This window comes from Somniosus microcephalus, chromosome 11, assembly GCF_052327205.1.
Source record: "Somniosus microcephalus isolate GS21.2 chromosome 11, FLI_Smic_1.0, whole genome shotgun sequence".
Taxonomy (NCBI): domain Eukaryota; kingdom Metazoa; phylum Chordata; class Chondrichthyes; order Squaliformes; family Somniosidae; genus Somniosus; species Somniosus microcephalus.
Genome location: NC_140997.1, coordinates 44,341,939 through 44,363,789, shown reverse-complemented (window position 1 = coordinate 44,363,789; position 21,851 = coordinate 44,341,939). Strand labels below are relative to the sequence as shown.

Below are 21,851 nucleotides of genomic sequence, written 5' to 3'. Positions count from 1 at the left end.
AGGGCTAATCAATAATCTTGTGGTAAAGGGGCCTTTAGGGACAAGTGACCATAATATGATTGAATTTTACATTAAGTTTGAGAGTGATGTAGTCCAATCTGAAACTACGGTCTTCAATCTAAACAGAGGAAACTACAAGGGTATGAGGGATAAGTTGGCCATGGTAGATTGGGAGGCTACACTGAAAGGTATGAAGGTGGACATACAATGGCTAACATTCAAGGAAATAATGCATAATTTGCAACAAACATATATTCCTCTAGGGCATAAAAACCCAAAAGGAAAAGTGACCCAACCATGGCTAACAAAGAAATTAAAGCTAGTATTAACTCAAAGGAGGAAGCTTATAAAGTTGCCAGAAAAGCAGTCAGCCAGAGGATTGGGATCTTTAGAAATAAGTAAAGGGGGACCAAGAAATTGATGAAGAAAGGGAAAATGGAATACGAGCACAAACTAGCGAAAAATATAAAAACGGATTATAAAAGCTTCGATAGCTATGTGAAAAGGAAAAGACTAGCGAAGGTAAATATAGGTCCTTCACAGTCAGAGACAGGAGAATTTATAATGGGGAATGAGGAAATGGCAGAGAAATTAAATACTTTGCTTCTGTCTTCACGGAGGATAACACTAGAATCAGGGCAGAGGGTATTTAAGAATAATATTAATAAATTTAATTAATTACATAGAATGGGAGATCAGGTGAGGTGTTGCTGCTGCAATATGTGGGAGCTGGTGGACACCATTGATGCTCACGGTGATCACATTTGCAGTAAGTGTTGGCTGCTCGAGGAATTCCGGCTCCGTGTTGAAGAGCTGGAGTCTGAGCTTTAAACACTGAGACACATCAGGGAGGGGGAGAATTACCTGGACTCTGTGTATCACGAGGTATTCACACCAATTATATTAATTAATTCAGATGTAGTCCGTGGCCAGGGTCAGGATGGTGTGACTAGAAGTGAGGCAGGTACAGGGATCCAGGAGGTAGTGTTGGAGGAGCCGCAGCCCTTGCACTTGTCCAACAGGTTCGAGGCTCTTACTCCCTGTGAGGATGGGAACAGGGACTGCGGGGAGGATGAGCAACCTGGCCACAGCACCGTGGAGCGGGGGGCCATTCAAGTTGGGGGGGGGGGGGGGGGGGGGAGTTAAAAGAAATGTTGTAGTGGTAGGGGATAGTATCGTTAGGGGGATAGATAGAGTTCTTTGCAGCTGAGAGCGAGAGTCCCGAAGGCTGTGTTGCCTGCCCAGTGCCAGGGTTAAGGACATCTCCTCTGGACTGGAGAGAAGCTTGGAGTGGGAGGGGGAGGATCCAGTTGTCGTGGTCCATGTTGGTACCAACAACATAGATAGGACAAGGAAGGAGGTTCTGCTGAGGGAGTTTGAGCAGCTAGGGGCCAAATTAAAAAGCAGAACCACAAGGGTAATAATCGGATTATTACCTGAGCCACGAGCGAATTTGGCTAGGACAAATAAAATTAGAGAGTTAAATGCGTGGCTCAAAGACTGGTGTGGGAGAAATGGGTTTTGCTTCCTGGGACACTGGCACCAGTACTGGGGCAGGAGGGAGCTGTTCCGTTGGGACGGGCTTCACTTGGCCAGTGCTGGGACTAGAGTCCTGGCGGATCATATAACTAGGGCTGTAGAGAGGGCTTTAAACTAACTAGTGGGGGTGGGGGGGGGGGGGGGGGGGGGGAAGGTTCCTAGAGAGCAAATAATAAAAATGACAACAGAGAAGGTCATAGACTTAGGTAGCAGTGGGGAAATTAAAAACCAGAGCGTGTCAGGAAGGGGCAGAAGGTATGGAGTAAAAGGTAAAGTAATAAAAAGGGCAAAAGCAGGAACTAAGTGTCACAAAACATATTTGAAAGTTTTCTATCTGAATGCACGTAGCATTCGTAACAAAATAGACGAGTTAATGGCACAAATAACTACATATGGGTATGATCTTGTGGCCATTACAGAAACATGGCTGCAGGGTGACAATGCCTGGGAATTAAACATACCAGGTTATTTAACGATCAGGAAGGAAGGGGAGGTGGGGTGGCTATGTTAATAAAGGAAGGAATCACTAATACAGAGAAATGATATTGGGTCAAAAGATCAGGATAATGAAACAGTTTGGGTGGAGGTAAGGAATAAGGGGAAAAAAACACTAGTGGGCGTAGTCTATAGGCCTCCGAACAGTTGCAACTCTGTTGGACGGAGTATCAATCAGGAAATAGTTGAGGCTTGTAATAAGGGAACATCTATAATTATGGGGGATTTTAACTATCATATTAATTGGACAAATCAAATTGGGCAGGGCTGCCTTGAGGATGAGTTCATTGAGTGTATTAGGGATGGGTTTCTTGAGCAGTATGTAACTGAACCGACCAGGGGGCAAGCAACCTTAGATCTGGTCCTGTGTAACGAGACAGGATTAATTAAAAATGTCCTAGTAAAGGATCCCCTTGGAATGAGTGACCATAACATGGTTGAATTCCATATTCAATTAGAGGGTGAGAAGGTTGGATCTCAAACAAGCGTGCTAAGCTTGAATAAAGGAGACTATGAAGATATGAGAGCGGAATTGAGTAGAGTGGATTGGGAAAATAGATTAAAGGGTAAGACGATACATGATCAGTGGTGTACATTTAAGGAGTTATTTTACAAATTCCAAAAAAAGTATATTCCACTGAGAAAAAAAGGGTGTAAAAGAAAAAAGACAGCCATCCGTGGCTAAGTAAAGAAATTAAGGATAGTATTCGACTAAAAACAAGGGCATATAAGGTCGCCAAATCTAGTGGGAGGATAGAGGATTGGGAAAACTTTAAAAGACAGCAAAAAATAACAAAAAGATTAAGAAAGGGAAGATAGATTATGAAAGTAAATCAGCAAAAAATATAAAAACATATAGTAAGAGTTTTTATAGTTATATAAAAAGAAAAAGGGTGGCTAAGTAAATGTTGGTCCCTTAGAGGATGAGACCGGGAAATTAATGGTGGGAAATATGGAGATGGCAAAAACACTGAATTAATATTTTATATCAGTCTTTACAGTAGAAGACACTAAGAATATCCCAACACTGGACAAACAGGGGGCTAAAGTGGGGGGGGAAGGAGCTAAACACGATCAAAATCACTAAGGAAGTGGTACTCAGTAAAATAATGGGACTCAAGGCGGATAAATCACCTGGACCGGATCGCTTACATCCTAGGGTCTTGAGGGAAGTGGCGGTAGGGATTGTGGATGCATTGGTAATAATTTTCCAAAACTCCCTGGACTCGGCAAGGTCCCGGCAGACTGGAAAACTGCTAATGTAACACCCTTATTTAAAAAGGGCAGTAGACAGAAGGCTGGAAACTATAGACCGGTTAGCCTAACATCTGTGGTAGGTAAAATTTTGGAGTCCATTATTAAGGAGACAGTAACAGGACATTTGGATAATCATAATTTAATAGGACAAAGTCAGCATGGTTTTATGAAGGGGAAGTCATGTTTGACAAATTTGCTGGAGTTCTTTGAGGAAGTAACATATAGGGTGGATAAAGGGGAACCAGTGGACATAGTGTATTTAGACTTCCTAAAGGCATTTGACAAGGTGCCACACAAAAGATTATTGCTTAAGATAAAAAATCACGGGATTGGGGGTGATATTCTGGCATGGATAGAGGATTGGCTATCTAACAGAAGGCAGAGAGTTGGGATAAATGGTTCATTCTCAGACTGGCAATCAGTAACTAGTGGTGTTCCGCAGGGGTCAGTGCTGGGTCCCCAACTCTTTACAATCTATATTAACGATTTGGAGGAGGGGACCGAGTGTAACATATCAAAGTTTGCAGATGATACCAAGATGGGAGGGAAAGTAGTGAGTGAGGAGGACATAAAAAACCTGCAAGGGGACATAGACAGGCTAAGTAGGTGGGCAGAGATTTGGCAGATGGAATACAATACTGGAAAGTGTGAGGTTATGCACTTTGGCAGGAAAAATCGTAGAGCAAGTTATTATCTTAATGGCAAGAAACTGGAAAGTACTGAAGTACAAAGGGATCTGGGGGTCCTGGTGCACGAAACTCAAAAGGTTAGTATGCAGGTGCAGCAAGTGATTAAGAAGGCCAATGGAATGTTGGCTTTCATTGCTAGGGGGATAGAATATAAAAATAGGGAGGTATTGCTTCAGTTGTACAAGGTATTGGTGAGACCGCACCTGGAATACTGCATACAGTTTTGGTGTCCATACTTAAGAAAGGACATACTTGCTCTCGAGTCAGTACAAAGAAGGTTCACTTGGTTAATCCCGGGGATGAGGGGGATGGACATATGAGGAGAGGTTGAGTAGATTGGGACTCTACTCATTGGAGTTCAGAAGAATGGGAGACGATCTTATTGAAACATATAAGATTGTGAAGGGGTTGGATCGGGTGGATGCGGGGAAGATGTTCCCGATGATGGGTGAAACTAGAACTAGGGGGCATAGTCTTAGAATAAGGGGCTGCTCTTTCAAAACTGAGATGAGGAGGAACTACTTCACTCAGAGGGTGGTAGGTCCATGGAATATGCTGCCCCAGAAAGCTGTAGAAGCTACATCATTACATAAATTTAAAACAGAAATAGACAGTTTCCTAGAAGTAAAGGGAATTAAGGGTTACGGGGAGCGGGCAGGAATTTGGACACGAGTCTAGGTTCGGATCGGTCATGGCCCTGTGGGTAGCGGAGCGGGCCCAGGGGCCGTGTAGCCTGATCCTGCTCCTATTTCGTGCGTCTAATTCTGTTAGATTCAGGAGATGGTTCTGTGATAGTGGATTGGCGGTTAGGATCAGATCAGCCATGATCTTATTGAATGGCGGAGCAGGCTCGAGGGGCCGATTGGCCTACTCCTGCTCCTGTTTCTTATGTTCTTATGTTCTAACACAAAAAAAACTCCCAGAAATACAAGAAAACCAAGGGTGTGATGAGAAAGAGGAACTTAAAAAAATTAGTAAAAAAAGTTTTTTAAAAAGTAGCAAAATTAATGGCACTAAAAATCAACAAATCCCAAGGACCGGATGACCTACATCCTAGGGTTTTGAAAGAGGTGGCCATTGGAATAGTGGACACATTGGTTGTGAACGGTTCCTGCAGATTGGAGAATAGCAAATGTAACCCTGTTACAGGTATTTAAGAAAGGATGGAGAGAGAAAATGGGGAACTACAGGCCTGTTAGCCTCATCAGTAATTGGGAAAATGCTGGAATCTATTATAAAGGATGCAGTAACTGGGCACTTAGAAACTAATAGTAAGATTGGGCAGAGTTAACATGGATTTATGAAAGGGAAATCCTGTTTAACAAACCTATTGGAGTTCTTTGAGGATGTAACTAGTGGAGTAGACAAAGGGGAACCGGTAGATGTGATGTATTTGGATTTTCAGAAGGCCTTCGATAAAGGTCCCACACAAGAGGTTGGTGAACAAAATTAGGGCAGATGGAATTGGGGGTAATATACTAGCATGGATTGAGAATTGGTTAACAGACAGAGAACAGAGTAGGGATAAACGGGTCTTTTTCAGGGTGGCAGGCTGTGACTAGTGGGGTACCGCAAGGATCGGTGTTTGGGCCCCAGCTATTCACAATCTACATCAATGATTTGGATGAGGGGACTAAATGTAACATTTCCAAATTTGCTGACAATACAAAGCTAGGCGGCAGTGTCAGTTGCGAAGAGGATGTGAAGAGGCTTCAAGGGGATCTCGACAGGCTCAGGTGAGTGGGCGAGAACATGGCAGATGGAATATAATGTGGATAAATGTGAAGTTATCCACTTTGGTAGAAAAAACAGAAAGGCAGAGTATTTCCTAAATGGCGAAAGATTGGGGAATGCAGATGCTCAAAGGGACCTGGGTGTCCTTGTACATGAGTCACTGAAAGTGAATGTGCAGGTGCAGCAAGCCATTGCAAGAGGATTTAAGTACAGGAGTAAAGAAGTCTTACTCCAATTATATAGGGCTTTGGTGAGACCACACCTGGAGTACTGTGTATAATTTTGGTCTCCTTACCTAAGGAAGAATATACTTGCCATAGAGGGAGTGCAATGAAGGTTCACGAGATTGATTCCTGGGATGAGGGGATGGACATATGAGGAGAGGTTGAGTAGATTGGGACTCTACTCATTGGAGTTCAGAAGAATGAGGGGCGATCTTATTGAAACATGTAAGATTGCGAAGGGGTTGGATCGGGTGGATGCAGGGAAGATGTTCCCGGTGATTGGCGAAACTAGAACTAGGGGGCATAGTCTTAGAATAAGGGGCTGCTCTTTCAAAACTGAGATGAGGAGGAACTACTTCACTCAGAGGGTGGTAGGTCCATGGAATATGCTGCCCCAGAAAGCTGTAGAAGCTACATCATTACATAAATTTAAAACAGAAATAGACAGTTTCCTAGAAGTAAAGGGAATTAAGGGTTACGGGGAGCGGGCAGGAATTTGGACATGAGTCTAGGTTCGGATCGGTCATGTCCCTGTGGGTAGCGGAGCGGGCCCAGGGGCCGTGTAGCCTGATCCTGCTCCTATTTCGTGTGTCTAATTCTGTTAGATTCAGGAGATGGTTCTGTGATAGTGGTTTGGCGGTTAGGATCAGATCAGCCATGATCTTATGGAATGGCGGAGCAGGCTCGAGGGGCCGATTGGCCTACTCCTGCTCCTATTTCTTATGTTCGTATATGTTCTTATGGCAGGACTGTCGTATGAGAAGAGATTGAGTAAACTAGGCCTGTATTCTCTTGAATTCAGAAGAATGAGAGGGGATCTCATTGAAGCATACAAAATTATTAGGGCTTGATAGGATGGACGCTGGGAGAATCTTTCCCTTAGCTGGGGAGTCTAGAACCAGGGGCCACAGCCTCAAGATAAAGGGTAGGCCAGTCAGGACTGAGATGAGAAGAAATTTCTTCAGAGGGTGGTGAATCTTTGGAATTCTCTACCCCAGAGGGCTGTGGAGGCTCAGTCATTGGGTATATTCAAAACAGAAGTCAATAGATTTCTGACTAGTAAGGGCATCAAGGGATATGGCGATAGGGCCGGTGAATGGAGTTGAGGCAGAAGATCAGCCATGATCTCATTGAATGGCGGAGCAGGCTCGAAGGGCCGAATGGCCTGCTCCTGTTTCATATGTTCTTAAAGACCCTACATTTCCCTCACGCATATAATTATTTCTTAAACAATTTCAGATTTTCCATTTCCAATACTCTATCTGGAAGTCCATTTCATACAACGATCACTCTTTGCATGAAAAAACTTCATTTACCTTTCACCAGTTTGAACTCGTGTCCCCTTATCCTACTCTAGCAACTTAATTTAAAGTAAAATTCAGATTTACCATTTTCATGCATTTATCATGTACTTCATTATATAAATCCCCTCCCCGACACCACCATTCCTGTTTGAAAAGCCCACTTTTCTCCAATCTCTCCTCATAATTCAGACATTTTACACTAGGGACCAGCCTCATGGTGGTACTTTGCACTGCATCACGTTTTTCTCGGTAACCAGAACTGGACAGTGCTCTGACTGGAACATTGTGGTTTGCTCACTACTTCCTGACATATTCTACTGTTGCAGCTGCGTATTTTAACATTCTACTGGCTTTGTGGATCGCTGCTCTGCATTGGTTGGCTATGTTGAGAGTTGAGTGTAAAGACACCAAGGTGTCTTTCAATTTCATCCTTGGCTATTTCAACATCATTCATTTGCACTACCCATTTGTCCTTCCCATGCACAGTACTTTACACATGTCTGCATTAAATTTCATCTATTTACTGCCCACACACATTTTCTCCAGCTCATTCTGTAGTTTCTAAAGGTCTCCTTCACTTCCACTACCAAGCCTAGTTTAGCATCTGCAAATTTGACTACTTTGCATTGAGTTTCTGAATCCTAGTTTTTAATGGATATGATAAACAGTAGCGGTCTCAACAGAGCCCCGATACAGCCAACTCAGTCCGCACACCCCCACCACTCACCCCCACTGAATTCTTCCCGTCAGCCACTTTCTCATCCATTTCTAAGATTTACACCAGATTCCCACAGATTATGTTCAACTAATTGCTTTTCGCGTGGAACTCATAAATGCCTTTTGGAAATCTAGGTAGTCCATGTTGTAGGGTTTTTCACATTCCACTTCCTAAAAAGTGAAGGACATTTGTCAGGCAGGATCTTTTCCTTCTGAATCCATGCTGACTACAGCTTCCTCGGGCACTGTTGTACAGATAATCCTCAAGTTTACTCCTGATAATTAGGCCCGGTCTAGTCTGCCACATATTTGGGTGGAGCTGGATGCTAATTGGGTCGGCCGTGCCACTGGTACTCGTCTCTTCTCCGATTGCACTCGTTCTAGTATTGAAATAATTTTTATCACCATTAGGTTTTTCTAGGTCTCTCTTGCCTTCTCTGATCATCTTTTTAAAGCTGTTTCTGCATGTTTCTATATTCATCCCAATAATCTATTCCTCACTGCAGTGTTGGGAGGTCATTTTTCCGAGTTTTTATTATTCGCTCATTCCAATAAAATTAGCCTGTATAAATTTATATATCGAACTCCTGAACTTGGGTTTTTTGAATGCCAAATCAGGACCAATAGGAAATACGCAAGATGCGCACGGGCTCTCGTCACTTCCTTGATGCACTGGGTCATGAAGCAGTTAACTATTACATTTACCAATTGTAATGAACCGATGTTAAACATCATTCTCATGACAACACTCAGTTGGTTGAGACAACATTTAAGATCAAGCCCAATGCAAGGTTGTGTTAGATACATTACATTAGAGGTTTAATGTAATCAAACAAAATAGTCCATTGCATAATGTTCCCAGATGTAATAGTTGTTTATTGCTCACTCTGATAAAACTTGTATTTAAAATACACACCATTTAGCCTGTCCCTAATCGTTATGAAACAATGTCTAATACCTTATGCAACATGTTATTTTATACAAGTATATTGCAGAACCACTTCCACTAAAGTGTCTTTCTACCACTAGATGCATTGGTATTGCTTAATTATATTACAGCTGCTGAAGTTGGGGCAGGCTCGGTTAGTAGCAATGGAATATAAATGCAGCATCAATTTTTCAAGCAGTGTAATAGAAAGCATCCTCCAATAAATACAGGACTCAAGCATCCAATTATTCCTTTTTTTTAAAAAAAGCAAAGTGTACGTGAATCAACAAATAATCTTAACTGTTACAAAGGGATACTATAATCTGATCAGTGTCTCAGTCAGTCCTTACTCCAGTTTCTCCATGAAAAAGTGTCAATTTTTTTCCTGTTTGTGCATGCATAAGCCCACACCAGATTACAGTTCACCAACCCTGCAAGCCAAAACGAAGACCATTTAATGCAAGTTCAATTGGTAGATATTAATTTGTGAAGAACTACATTAAAGTCTCAATTGGAGACTAGTGAAAGTCTATCTGGACACAATTTGAGTGTAACTTGCATAAAACAAGATGCCTTTGAACAGGATTAAACATTGAGAAAAATACCAGGCAGTGATGTCATGTTCTGGCAACATACATTTTACACACTTTGTGCAGTAACTAGTGTAATGTACTGCCCCAACTGTGGAGATTGTGGTGGGTTTGATGCAGGCAGCATATTGCCTTGGCCAGTGCAAGTGGACATCAGCCCAGCTAGGGGGGCACACTCAGTAGTTAGTATAAACTTCCAATTTAGTGCCTCAGCTCCTGGGTTTTTACTGTTTTTTGGCCTGGTTTTGTGGCTCCTTTTGAAATGACAATCTAGATAGCATGGGGTTGGTTAACAGTTATTACCATATGTCTGAACAAAGTATGTAGACAAACTAATGGATTTGATTTGATTTTTTTTTGCTTTATTCATAAGCATGTCTTAAGGACAGCACTGCTTTAGTTGGTGTTCGTTCCGAAGGTTAATTGGCTTGTGCCAATACCTAAGCACTTCAGTGCTTTTGGTAGAGCATGATCACTCAGAATAATGAGCTATTTAATTCATTATTCATTGTTTAGAAAAAAAATAAAAATCCAACTGTAGCACCATCTCTAGAACAGTGTTGAAAGAATTTGTGATTCACATGTATTATGCTAGTTCTGCTATTTATCTTGCCCCAATTACTTTTGCCAATGGCTCATGATAAGAAGGAAAAGATTACATTTTATCCAGGCATCCGATAACCAGCAGGAGGGGAGATGAAAGAGGTTTTTTAAAAATTAAAACAGTTCCTATTGGAAGAGATGTTGCTACAGACACATTTATATTTTCCCTTTCCCAAAATATGGGTAGTCTTTCTTTTTAGCACCATAATCTGTCACTGCAAATTTCCTTTTGTACTAACAAGGTAAAACTAAACTGGCTCAGTGTGCAGGCATCCACAATGTCAAAAAAAAGACAATCTCAGTAATCCAACACACTAGTAAACAATGGTGTAAAAGTGTTGCCAGTGGTTGAAGGATCAGCAATATTTTTAAAAATGCAGTTTCTTAGAGATATTCATTTATGTCCAGCATGTTTGTATAATTTGTTTCTCAATTCCCCCTTTTCAGTTGTATTTCTTAAAGACATTGGAAAATCCCCCAGTTTTGTGTCAACAAAAATGCCTTCCTTCAAGTTAATTTTAAATGTATCTGACCTTGGATGTCCTTTTATTCAGATGGGGTATATCTCAAAACATTTTAGCAGATTTAAGGGCAGATAGATTTTTGTCCAGTTGTTGAATCAATTTCACATCTACTTACAAAACAGTAACTTTGAAATACCTAAAACTGTCTCATACATCTTAATGAACCTGCATTTCAGCTAAGTTCTAGAACCCTCACCAACTAATGCAGCAACACTTTACATTAAAAGTGTTTTAGTTTTAAGACTGTACCATGTTATTGAAAAATCAGTCTAGTGATGTTTGTATCAGCTGAAAATGTTTAGAGGACGGCACTGACGACTGGTAAAGGAAATCCTGCCCCTTCACTTCTAAGGTTACATAATTCTGCAATGTTAACTAGAAAATCAATAAAACTTCAGAAATGAAGTGACTGTGTATTAAAAGGCGTTTGTGAAAAGATCTCATTAAATCTTGAGAATCTCTAACTCTACATTCATGGGGTTGCAATGTGTACAGCAGTATGGCCTTTCTTGCATTATGTATGGACAGTAGGCCTTGGAAACCATCACAAAGAGTTTAACATTTCTTGCTTCGGAGAAAAGCTTTGCTTGGTGAGAATTCATCCCAATTTACAGTGTTCGTTTTTCTGTACAATACGAGAATATAGGGATGAGAAAAAAAGCATTCAGCCTGTCTCATAATACAGGTCCGCTCCAGACCGATCCACCCATCTTATTTCCACAGAAATAGTCTAACGCCTATGCCGTGGTGCCGATTACAAACTAGACTGCACTGAGCAGTGCTTTGATTGAGAGTTGCAAGAACTGAACAGAGCGTTACACAGTTTAATTATGGCAGTGATGTGGGGAAGAGAAAAAGTGCACGAGTTACAAATAATATTGATTGATAAATGTGTTTCACAGTAGCGGATACATTCAAAACAAAAATGCCCAACTTTCATTCCTGGATCATTCTGGCCACATACAAACACCAAATATGGGCTTTATGCACTAAATATACTTTGATTGATGAACACATATTGAAACCATTATCAGCAACAGCAGCACTGTATACATTAACTTCTTGTTAGTTAAGAAGTGGCTAGCAACAAAATAAATCCAGTTTGTTTTCCTGCCATTAAAGCAATTACAATACAAGTTTTTGTGCAGCATTTTAGCAAATAAAATGTAAAACTCATTATAACGGATGTCTGCATTCAATGACAAGAATCTTCATTTCCAAAATAACAGTAAACTCTTTAGCCACAAAATATTTTATCATATACATCATCCTTCATGGTTCATCCAATGTGGTCACTAGCGTTCTAGTAAAGCGCAAGAGTGAGCATTTGAATTTCTTTTACTCTGTTGCAATGTAGACATTTATTACTGGGTTTCAGTAAAACATAAGCATGTGAAATTTCCATATTGCAATAACTTGTAGTATGTGCAATAGCATTAGATTGTTGACATCGTCCTTTGAATCTTGGGTTGTGTCAGGGGAAAGATATATAACACGGGGTGATAGTAATGATGGGATCAACCAGAGTTGATGAATTAAAAACATCACAAAACGTTTTAGCTTAAGTGCGATTTTCCCACAAAGCGTACCGTTACCAACACACTAAATAAACCCAGTGACAACACTGATTTTTAAAAGCAATGAGCATTTCAAGATTCTGACCCTTAATACCACTAAGCCATTTACCTGTACTCCCGACCTTCGTCGAATCTCCTGGTTGGACCAGCACGTTGTGGCGCCGTTTCCATGAGCAGTTTCTGTGTAAGCCTGTTTACAGTGGCTAACTCTCTCCCTTTTTGTTCATCTGTGTCTTGGTCACATTTCCATTCCTCATCCTCATTCAAAGTAGGTAAATATCCTAATAATGCCTTTCCTGTCCCAGACCCTGAACTCTGATCACTGTACAACTTTGGACTTTCTCCACCTGTCCTCGTATATTCCAAATAAATATCAGACTTCAGGAATACAGGGTAGGTGTTCTCCTCCATCATTGTCTGAATTTCAGTTTGGGCCTGGTCAAACATGGCAGGGTCTATCTGTTGCTTCATAACACAATCCTTTATGAAGCTTTTAGTGGCCGGTTTAATCTGCCTGGACACAATACCATTATTATCCAGAATGTATTTCTTATATATGGCTTTTGCTAATTTAAGCCTCTTTTCTTCATTAGAATCATTAGGTTCCAGTTTTCTAAATCCACTGCACGCAAACCAAAAATCCAACAGGTCCGCACAGTCTTCTTGCTTTAAGAAAGTCCTGAATAAATTGATTCCATCCTGATCATCCAGCAAGGAGTGTAAGGACTCTGCCCACCTCAGATATGGGGGTGTTGGTGACGCACTCCCCTCTGGTTCATAACCCAAATCCAGATCTGGCCTCCGTGGGGTTGCTGTGGAAGCCTCACTTTTAAGCCCATCGGATTTTGTGGGGTAGAAACTGTGGTTTAATTGTCTGTCTGTAGACGCCAGCTCACCCTCCTCACCTGGGACTGGTGGCCTTGGTGCATCTTCAGTAAAGCTTCCCCCTAGGTCCATCAGATACGCCTTTCCCCTCGCACTCATTTTTGTAGCGACCACACACACACACCGCCAAATCCAGTGCAGTCCCAATTCCTCCTGTGGTCAAGTATTTAAGCAGAGAACAAATGTTGCTGGTATTGTATTCTTCCTGTAATTAAAAAAAAAGTAGTTAATCATTCCTGCAATATTTTAACAAACAGCAAATATCCTGAGCTTTACTTCATAGCAGAAGTGGCCTTAGCTAGTGTAGACCAGAGATGAATGATAGGACTTTGAAGTTACAAATCGCAGGTATCAGGTCAGACAAACATCCCTTTCCAATATTTCTCCTAAATCCAAAACTATGAACAAAAATGAAAACGAGAGACTCAAGTCTAGCGTATACCATGTCATTTTCAACACCACTTCATGCCATTACATTCTTTAACTTTCATAACCTATTATCCCATCACAAACAAGGATCTCTACATGACTTGCAAGTGAGAGACGCCAAACTTTGCACTCTGTAAATGAAGATGTAAATGAAGATGAAGGGATCAGGGTCAATTCATATTTATTCTATAAAAGGTTTTACTTAACTTTTGCTTAACCTACTCTTCCAAAGGAATGACATGGGGCTTTCTCAAATACTTCAAGCCAAAACCATCAGCATATTGACCATAGTTCACAAACTGTCAACATTAGCAAAGAGATAACTGGGTGAATAGGTCCATCTTTTATAAGAACTTTATTTTTTGTGTTGAAATGCTATTAGGAACACAGTTGCTAAGCTGCACAGTAAGTTAAAATAGTAATCCAATGTTAATTTCTACTGTCCAAGGGAGATCAGATCAGATCAAATATACTGCAAGTACTATGTTCAGTTAATACATCTGGGCAGGTACTATTTGCTGACAATCAATGTGCCCAATATGTTGTCAGTTTTCTTTGTGGGTGGAACATGAGAAACAGGAGCAGTATTCAATTCTGAGAGATTTCCAGCAGAAACCCCATTCTACACTTACTAGTCCAAAAGTCCCTCACTTAACAAAACATTCGGACCAAGATTTATATTTAGAAGTTGTGTTAGTAACTACAGCAGTTATTTTATCAAAGAAAAAAAAAAATCATAAAACATCGATGAATTCTAGGTAGCGATCATTTTGCAATGGTAGCATTATCACCCGTGTCAGAAAATTACAGTTCAAGCCACTCCAGGATTTGAGCACATAATCTGGGCTGACATTTCAGTGGAATACCAAGGGAGTGTTGCACTGTCAGAGATGCCATTAAACCACGGCCCCATCTGCCCCCTCAGGTGGATATAAAAGACCCCATGCCACTAAGAACATGGGAGTTCTCCTGGTGCCCTGGCAGCATTTATCCCTCAACCAAGATCACTAAAACAGATTATCTGATCATTTATCTCATTGCGGTTTGTGGGACCTTGCTCTGTGCAAATTGGCGGTCATGTTTCCTTGCATTATAACAGTGATTACACATCAAAAAAGTAATTAATTGGCTCCGAAGCACTTTGGGACTATCCAAGGTTGCAAAAGGTGCAATATAAATGCAGGTTTGTTCTTTTTTTCCATTTTTAAAATGGTACTTTTTCCAATAGAAGACACGGCTTAGAAATAATTTTCTACGGTCCATGGCATGCCAAAATGTCTTCCAATCACGCAACTAAAAATCTCAGTGTATGATGATACAAAAATCATTCATAAAATGAAGTTAATTTCAGAACAGATTGTTGTGTCAAACCTTTTTTAATTACCTTGTCACATACCAAAATTCATATCCATCATATATTTGCAGCTAGCAATGAATATTTTACATTACCATATACTTTTAATGCATTCTTTCATATTAGTCTTTGCATCAAACAGTAGTAAATGAAAAGGCTAATTCCAGATAACTGCAGTTTCAGTAACTAAAAAATCTTACTTTTGATAATAACTGGTGTAAAATTTCTACCATTGCTTGCTTTTTAACTCCTATTTGATTTTTTATTTGTTGATTACATTTCCTGTGTTGACTGGAATATTTTCAGGCTCTTCAACCATATATTGAATTTTTTTTTAATCCAATATTATAAAGACAGTAAATCAATGAAAACCGCTTGTTGCATTATTATATCAAAAAAAGAAAATGGAAATCCAAGCTGTCAACAGCTGATATCATCTCTTCACACCAATTCAGACTGACTTTTTTTGCAAGTACATATTATTGTTGTTACTTTTGCAAGTATACAATGCTCTTGTAGAAGCTCAACAATGTTTTATTTACACTGCACCATACTACGTTTTAAGAATGGTGTTTCAACTCCAACATTAGATTATATGATGCACAATTAGGAAGTGGAATCTATCTTAAAATAGATTAGTAAATTAAAAAACTTTCCTATACTGTGATGAGCTTGTCAGCCAACTTCATTTCAACTTAAACTGAACTACAGCCACATTTTGTGTTAAAAATATAATGGGGCCATGCCCTAAGTTACACTTCTGACTAAAGTCAGATTTGCTTGCTATTTTTGGGGAGGGGCAAAAAAATTAAATGACATGACCTAATGTGAAATATATTTTATTCAAAGCCTCAGAACTCAGTACGTTAGCACTCACGTACCATGCAATGGAATGCATAACGTCAATGAATATACTCCAATACGCAACACTGACAGTTGAACTATCTAGGATCTGTTGAGGGGAAGCAAAGTACATCCTATTAAAAAGAGCAGAATTGGAGGATGAATCAATAGCCACCATTGCCATACATCCTCTCTGACTGGTTAAGAGCAGCATAGATGGAAGCCCCAACTATTTTGCAGGGGAAAGTTGATATGAAGTACGACCTGCATTTTAAAAAAAAAGATCGATTGACATACCCACCACAAGCAACTCACAGAAGCAGCCTACACAAGTTAATTTGTTAATTTAAAGTAAACTTTTTAAACTGCGATCAAAAGGCACATCCAATACTCAGAACACCCATGACTTCTTGAAGTGGCGTCAACCCTGATAATCTCTCAAGTTACATGTGTACAAACATAAATTAGTGTAGTTTTCCAACAAGTTTAAAATCACCCTGCATATTTCAACAGATAATCAAGAAATTCCAATTTACATTTTGTGCAGAACCCATTTCTCTATATTTTAAAGATTTTGAAACCTAGTAACTAGGAAGAGCAGAGTAACAAGATTTATTTTAAACAATCTATGTTAGAGAGAGAGTGGCCTAGTTTTCAATGATGCACTCCACAGGGGAACCAACTACGGATAAATGTATTCATTTTCTTTTTTTTTTAAAAACCTGCTTGAAAACGTATCTCGTCTTGCAGTATAAAAGCTTGAACAAATTAAACAGCTGTCAATTGCACTAAGAATTCCAACATACTTAGCCAAATAATATTTAAAATTAAATCAGAGCAATTAAAACAATTATAGGCTCCTTTTTCCCCCAAATCCGTTCCAATGATATCTACTGAATATAAAAATAATCAAACGGTGCTATACTCACACGCATCGACCTGCAGTTAAAAGCAGTCTGCCCGTTTGATATTTTAAAACCACTTACAATCGCTGTTTAATCTGCTGCAACGTTTAAGCCATTATTCATCAGATACTTTTACCACTGAATACTTTCCTGAGGGGTAAACCTTTAATCGCTCACCTTCAAACTATGGTTAAATAGATATATCTAAAACAGGTTAGTTACCGAGATGGCAGATCGGGTTGGTACTGAATCGCTGTATCTTACACTTGCGAGATGTTTGTGCATCAGTCCCCTTGATCTGACTGATGCATCTGCAGCCCGCATCGCATTCATTTCTTGGCCTCTCCGGCACAGTGGGGGATGGGAAAGAGCAAACGAGACCCTTTTTAGCTACTTGCTAGTTCTCGTTTTGTTTCTAATAAAAACTGCCCAGGCCCCTTGGTTTATAACATTTCAGCTTGTACAACTTTCTAACATCAAATGTCGCAACAGTAATCAAATCTACGAAAGATTCCGCTAGAAACAAATCTCATCTAAACTTGATCTAGAAATGATTGGCATAAAATCCCAGCACGATTCAAACCCCCAATGCACATTTTCAGGAACCTCTCCCCCACATTGCAATTAAACCCGCTGCTAGCTGCACGACCTACCTGTAAAAATCTATGTTCTGCTGCCGCGTGCATCTGAGATCTTTCAAGCCCAAACACCATAAGGATATTAACAGGAAAATACTTAAACACTTTCTTTGTTATTTTCAATCTCTCGCACACACTCAGACACACATACACATTCCCTGGCCCCTCTTGAAAGATCTAAATAGCGCCCCCTGTCTTAGCACTTGCACTGCAAGGAGTTCACCAAACATCCAGATCCACACATCAGAGAAACCGAAAATCCTTTGGCCTAAACTCTTTCTCCAATTCTACCCAGTAATAAAATAACTTGTACATTTACAAAATTCAGAAAATTCTATACTTTTTTTTTTGCTAATCGTGATTTGTGCTTAGTGAGTTAAAATGCGTCTCAATGTTTCATATATGAATTGATGTCTATTATAATGCCTTTGTATATTTCACAATGTAATTCTCCCAATAATCAAGCACATTCACACAAACATTTTACTCTTAGAAATGTAACAAAATACTAGACAAGATTATCAAAACATGACGTAAAACATGATTACATTACTGTAGTAAACCGTCATGAACTACTGCTACTTTATAGATCATTGCACATCGTCATACTAAACATCGCATTGTATAAATTGTGTTTACGTATCAGGGTCAACTTCACACATACAACTTCACTTTTTAATATTTAAATACCGAAGCCAGAACATTTGAGAAAAACGCAAACTAAGAAACTGCATGTGTTCACACATTGCTGCAATTATTATTTATTTTGGCACAGGTCACAATGTCATTTATATTATCAAGGCTGCAGAACATTCAGTACTTAAAGGAATTACAAGAAAAACCAAGTCAGTCATACGCTGGAGTGGAAAACACACAAGATACAAAAAAATCACTCTCTGCTTAATTATATCCGGTCAGAAATGCCTAAACAGGTTACAATCTCTTGTTTAACTACCAAATTATAACACTAACAATGAAAAATGCAGTTATTCCAGACACCATGAGCTGTGTCTTAGACGTTTCACCAACAGTTAATATCACCAGAGTAAGTTTTATCCTAGTACCTATTCATTATTCTTTGAAACATTTCAATTGAGAATTAGTACCATACACAAATGAATTATCTTCATTCAGAATGAACAATAAAAAATTGTAGCACACATGCAACACAAACAACGTAGTTTAACTTTTTTTTATTCATTTAACCCGATACTGACACCCAACATGCAGATTTAAACTGAACAATTCAAGTTAACCACAATCCCTTAAATTGTGCGCGTGTTCCCTCTCGGTTATAATTATGCATTAAAACCCTTACTCCGTATAAGATAAAAAAAGTCTAGATATTTTGACTTTCCCATCTCCTTAGCCCCTCCAAGTCCAACCTCTCCTGTAATACAGGCTTTGAAATAATTATATATATATATATTTTTTTTTTTAAATCAACAGAAACTTAAAGAACATAGGCTACGTCACAGTAATTTGTCTGTTTTTAGTTATAATGATTTCTAGATCGATCTGTGTTAGGCAAGGGAATAAGCTATATTCAAAGTTCAGAGGTCAGCCAAGGTCAAACTTCGCATTAATGCTTTCACCACTTAAAAAGTTCAAACCGCATTTCTACATTTTTCCTCAAAAGGCCCGCTCCCAATAACTTATAAGTACCCACATGAGAATCAGTTAGATGATTGTATTAAACCACTATATAATGACTAATTGCAATTTTGCAACTTATTGATCATGCCTTCCAAGATCATTAAATGTCGTCAACCCCCATATGGCCTAAATCAATCAAACACACCTTTAGAGCAACAGATCAAAAATGAACATCGCTCTTACAAAGTGAAGATTAAAAATAACATTGCTAAACCAGTTAACTGTTGTAAAGGCAGCTATGGTAAAGAAGGCACTAAAATATACGCAGTATACCGACAGAATGAATGTGGTCAGTGTAAAAAGAAATAGGATGGAAAACACCTGTCAGACAAAAACTGTTGTTGAATAGCAAAATTACACAGGTCAACGTTTTGATATTTAGTTGACAAGAGTAACATTAAGGCCAATAAGCAAATGCTAAAGCACGACGTTTGTGTTCAGCTAATGTTTTTGTATGGAGTGTAACAGCTAATTCAGTTCAGGAACGCGAACAGATGTCACTACTATTTGGACCAACAACTGTGAAGTTGGGCAAAGTTTCCAGCTATTAAATGACTGGATTCTTTGCAGCTCGCCTTCCAAAAGCAATGTTTCCTTTATACAGGAATTGTAGCTTCCCTTCGCTGTGATAAAGTAGGAGGGCTGGCAGAACACAACAGTGCAGTGCGTGTGGCATTCACACAAAACGAAAAGTGGGTATTATTGAATACATTACAGAAACATTTTAGTCCTTTGATGGGACCCACCAAGAATCAACTGTGATTGTAAAAAAAAAAAATTGCATTGCAAACCAGATCTGCAGATTCGTGCAAGTTGATCCAAGTTTTTTTTTTAAAAGTTACATTATGCAAGTCAATGGGGACAGTCTCTGAAATTGCAGTCACCAGAATATTTTCCCTTCTTTACTTACAGCTCCTTTGACCTCCCCCCCCCCCCTCTTTGCTGGAGGGCTACCGGAGGCGGCTGTGTGAAATAGCTCAAAAAGCTGCCGGAACCGAGCTCTGCTTTTCCACCCACTTCCCCTCACACACACACACACTGAAGAGTCGGACTGGTCATTTACCTGGACACAACTCCCCGTCCTACACATGCACCGTCGCGGGTAACTCCTTTCCCCAGCCGAATCTGTTGGAAAGTTTCTTCCATGAGGAGGATCCGCGGTTACGGCCGGGCAGAAACGGCGGCGACGGCCGCCTCCGCCCCGGCTCTTCCATGATTTATTTTTTATATATATATGAAAATCCTTCCACCCTCCCTCCTCTCCCAACCACCAGATTTGTTGATGTGTCAATGTTATTTTTTTTTATAAATAAATATAATAAAAATTAAACAAAGACCAAACCAGATTTTTTTTTTTTTTTAAACACCCTCCCGGGAGCAGCGGCGCCGTTGAGTTAATCGGCAGAGGTTATTTTTATGGATTATATATTTCCTGCGCTGTGGAGAAATCACGACGCCTTTTCCTCCCGTGCTCGGCGCTCGCTCGCTCGCGACTAACCGCCTCTAACGATTAACTCGAAGCCCCTGCACCGCGAGCCGACATCAAAGCACATCGCCGCCAGCAGCAGCAGCAGCAGGTCCTGGCAGCTCACAGCACACCTTCAGCCTCACAAAGTCTCCTTATTCATTACTTTAACCCCCCCCTTTGCTTCCCCCCCCCTCTCTCTTTCCCCCTCCCCACCTCCTCCCCGCGGCGCCTTCCAGTCTCAAAATAAAACATCATTTTTTTTTTCGAAACCACTGTCTGAGGAAGGGGTGGGGGGGGAGAAAAAAAATGACCGAGAAGTTTTTTTTTCGAATCCGCTTTCATCCAAAAACGCCTACTATTAAGCAGGTCGGACCTCATCAAAGCATTCTCTTGCTGAAAGCGCGTTCGGCGACCCCATTACCTCATCGACGCCCTGCGGTTCCCAGGTTGTTGATTGGCTGGTCAGTGTCGAGCAGCGCCCGAAAGGCAGGTTGGGAAATGTAGTTCGGCAGCTCTGGTTTTTTTACGACACCGGGGGGAATCGATGGCTCCCAGAGAGCATTGCGAATTAAAGCGCAGGCGCAGTTAGACGGCAGCGGTTACATGTTTCTTCATTGGGTTGAGGTGGTAACGGTTGGCTTGCGTACGTTGGGCAAGCAGCAGTGCTTTTCTACAGAGGAAACATATTTCTGCCAGCTTATTTACTGTTCTTCTAGTGTGTTTATGGCATAGATTTAAGGTTTAACTTATTGGAACATACACAATGGGTAATATAATGCCATGAAAATAAATTGGAAGCGAATTTGTGCCTAATAAGTGGCCCAGGCCCATCCACAGCAATTTGTATATGTAATGTTTGGGAACAGGGTACATCAGCAATTGCACCAACATAGGAAGGAGTAGGCCATTCAGCCCCTCTAGCTTGATTCCCCATTCAATTGGACCATGGCTAATTTGTATCTTCGCTCCAAATCCCTTGATACCCTTAGCTAACAAAATCTATCAATCTCAGTCTTAAATTTCAATTGGCACAGCATCCACAACCTTTTGGGGGACAGAGTTCCAGATTTCTACTATTTGTGTGGAAAAAGTGTATCCGGATTTCATAGAAACATAGAAGATAGGAGCAGGAGTAGGCCATTCGCCCCCTCGAGCCTGCTCTGCCATTCAATGAGATCATGGCTGATCATCCAAACTCAGTACCCTGTCCCTGCCTTCTCCCCATATCCCTTGATCCCTTTAGCCTTAAGAAATATATCTAACTCCTTCTTGAATATATTTAATGAATTGGCCTCCACTGCCTTCTGTGGTAGAGAATTCCACAGGTTCACCACTCTCTGGGTGAAGTAATTCCTCCTCATCTCTGTCCTAAATGGATTACCCCTTATCCTCAGACTGTGACCCCTGGTTCTGGACTCCCCGGCCATCGGGAACATCCTTCCTGCATCTAGTCTGTCTAGTCCTGTTAGAATTTTATAAGTTTCGATGAGAT

The 21,851-nt window shown here is 40.3% G+C and overlaps 1 protein-coding gene across 7 annotated transcripts in view; it reads right to left on the bottom strand.

Moving 5' to 3' along the window:
• Positions 1-20,888, bottom strand: part of axin1 (axin 1) — a 119,921-nt gene extending 99,033 nt beyond the window's left edge. For 3 of the 7 annotated variants that reach the window (XM_086000573.1, XM_086000579.1, XM_086000578.1), the window contains exons 1-2: positions 19,955-20,505; positions 12,291-13,271 (exon numbers count right to left, since the gene is read on the bottom strand). In XM_086000573.1, coding sequence (XP_085856699.1) covers positions 12,291-13,165 — 875 coding nt within the window. In that variant the 5' untranslated portion in view covers positions 13,166-13,271; positions 19,955-20,505. Of the gene's footprint in view, positions 1-12,290; positions 13,272-15,730; positions 15,802-19,954; positions 20,506-20,715 lie in introns of those variants that run through there. The other 4 variants (XM_086000574.1, XM_086000575.1, XM_086000577.1 and 1 more) reach the window with 4 other exon arrangements.
• Between the last annotated feature and the right edge of the window lie 963 nt (positions 20,889-21,851).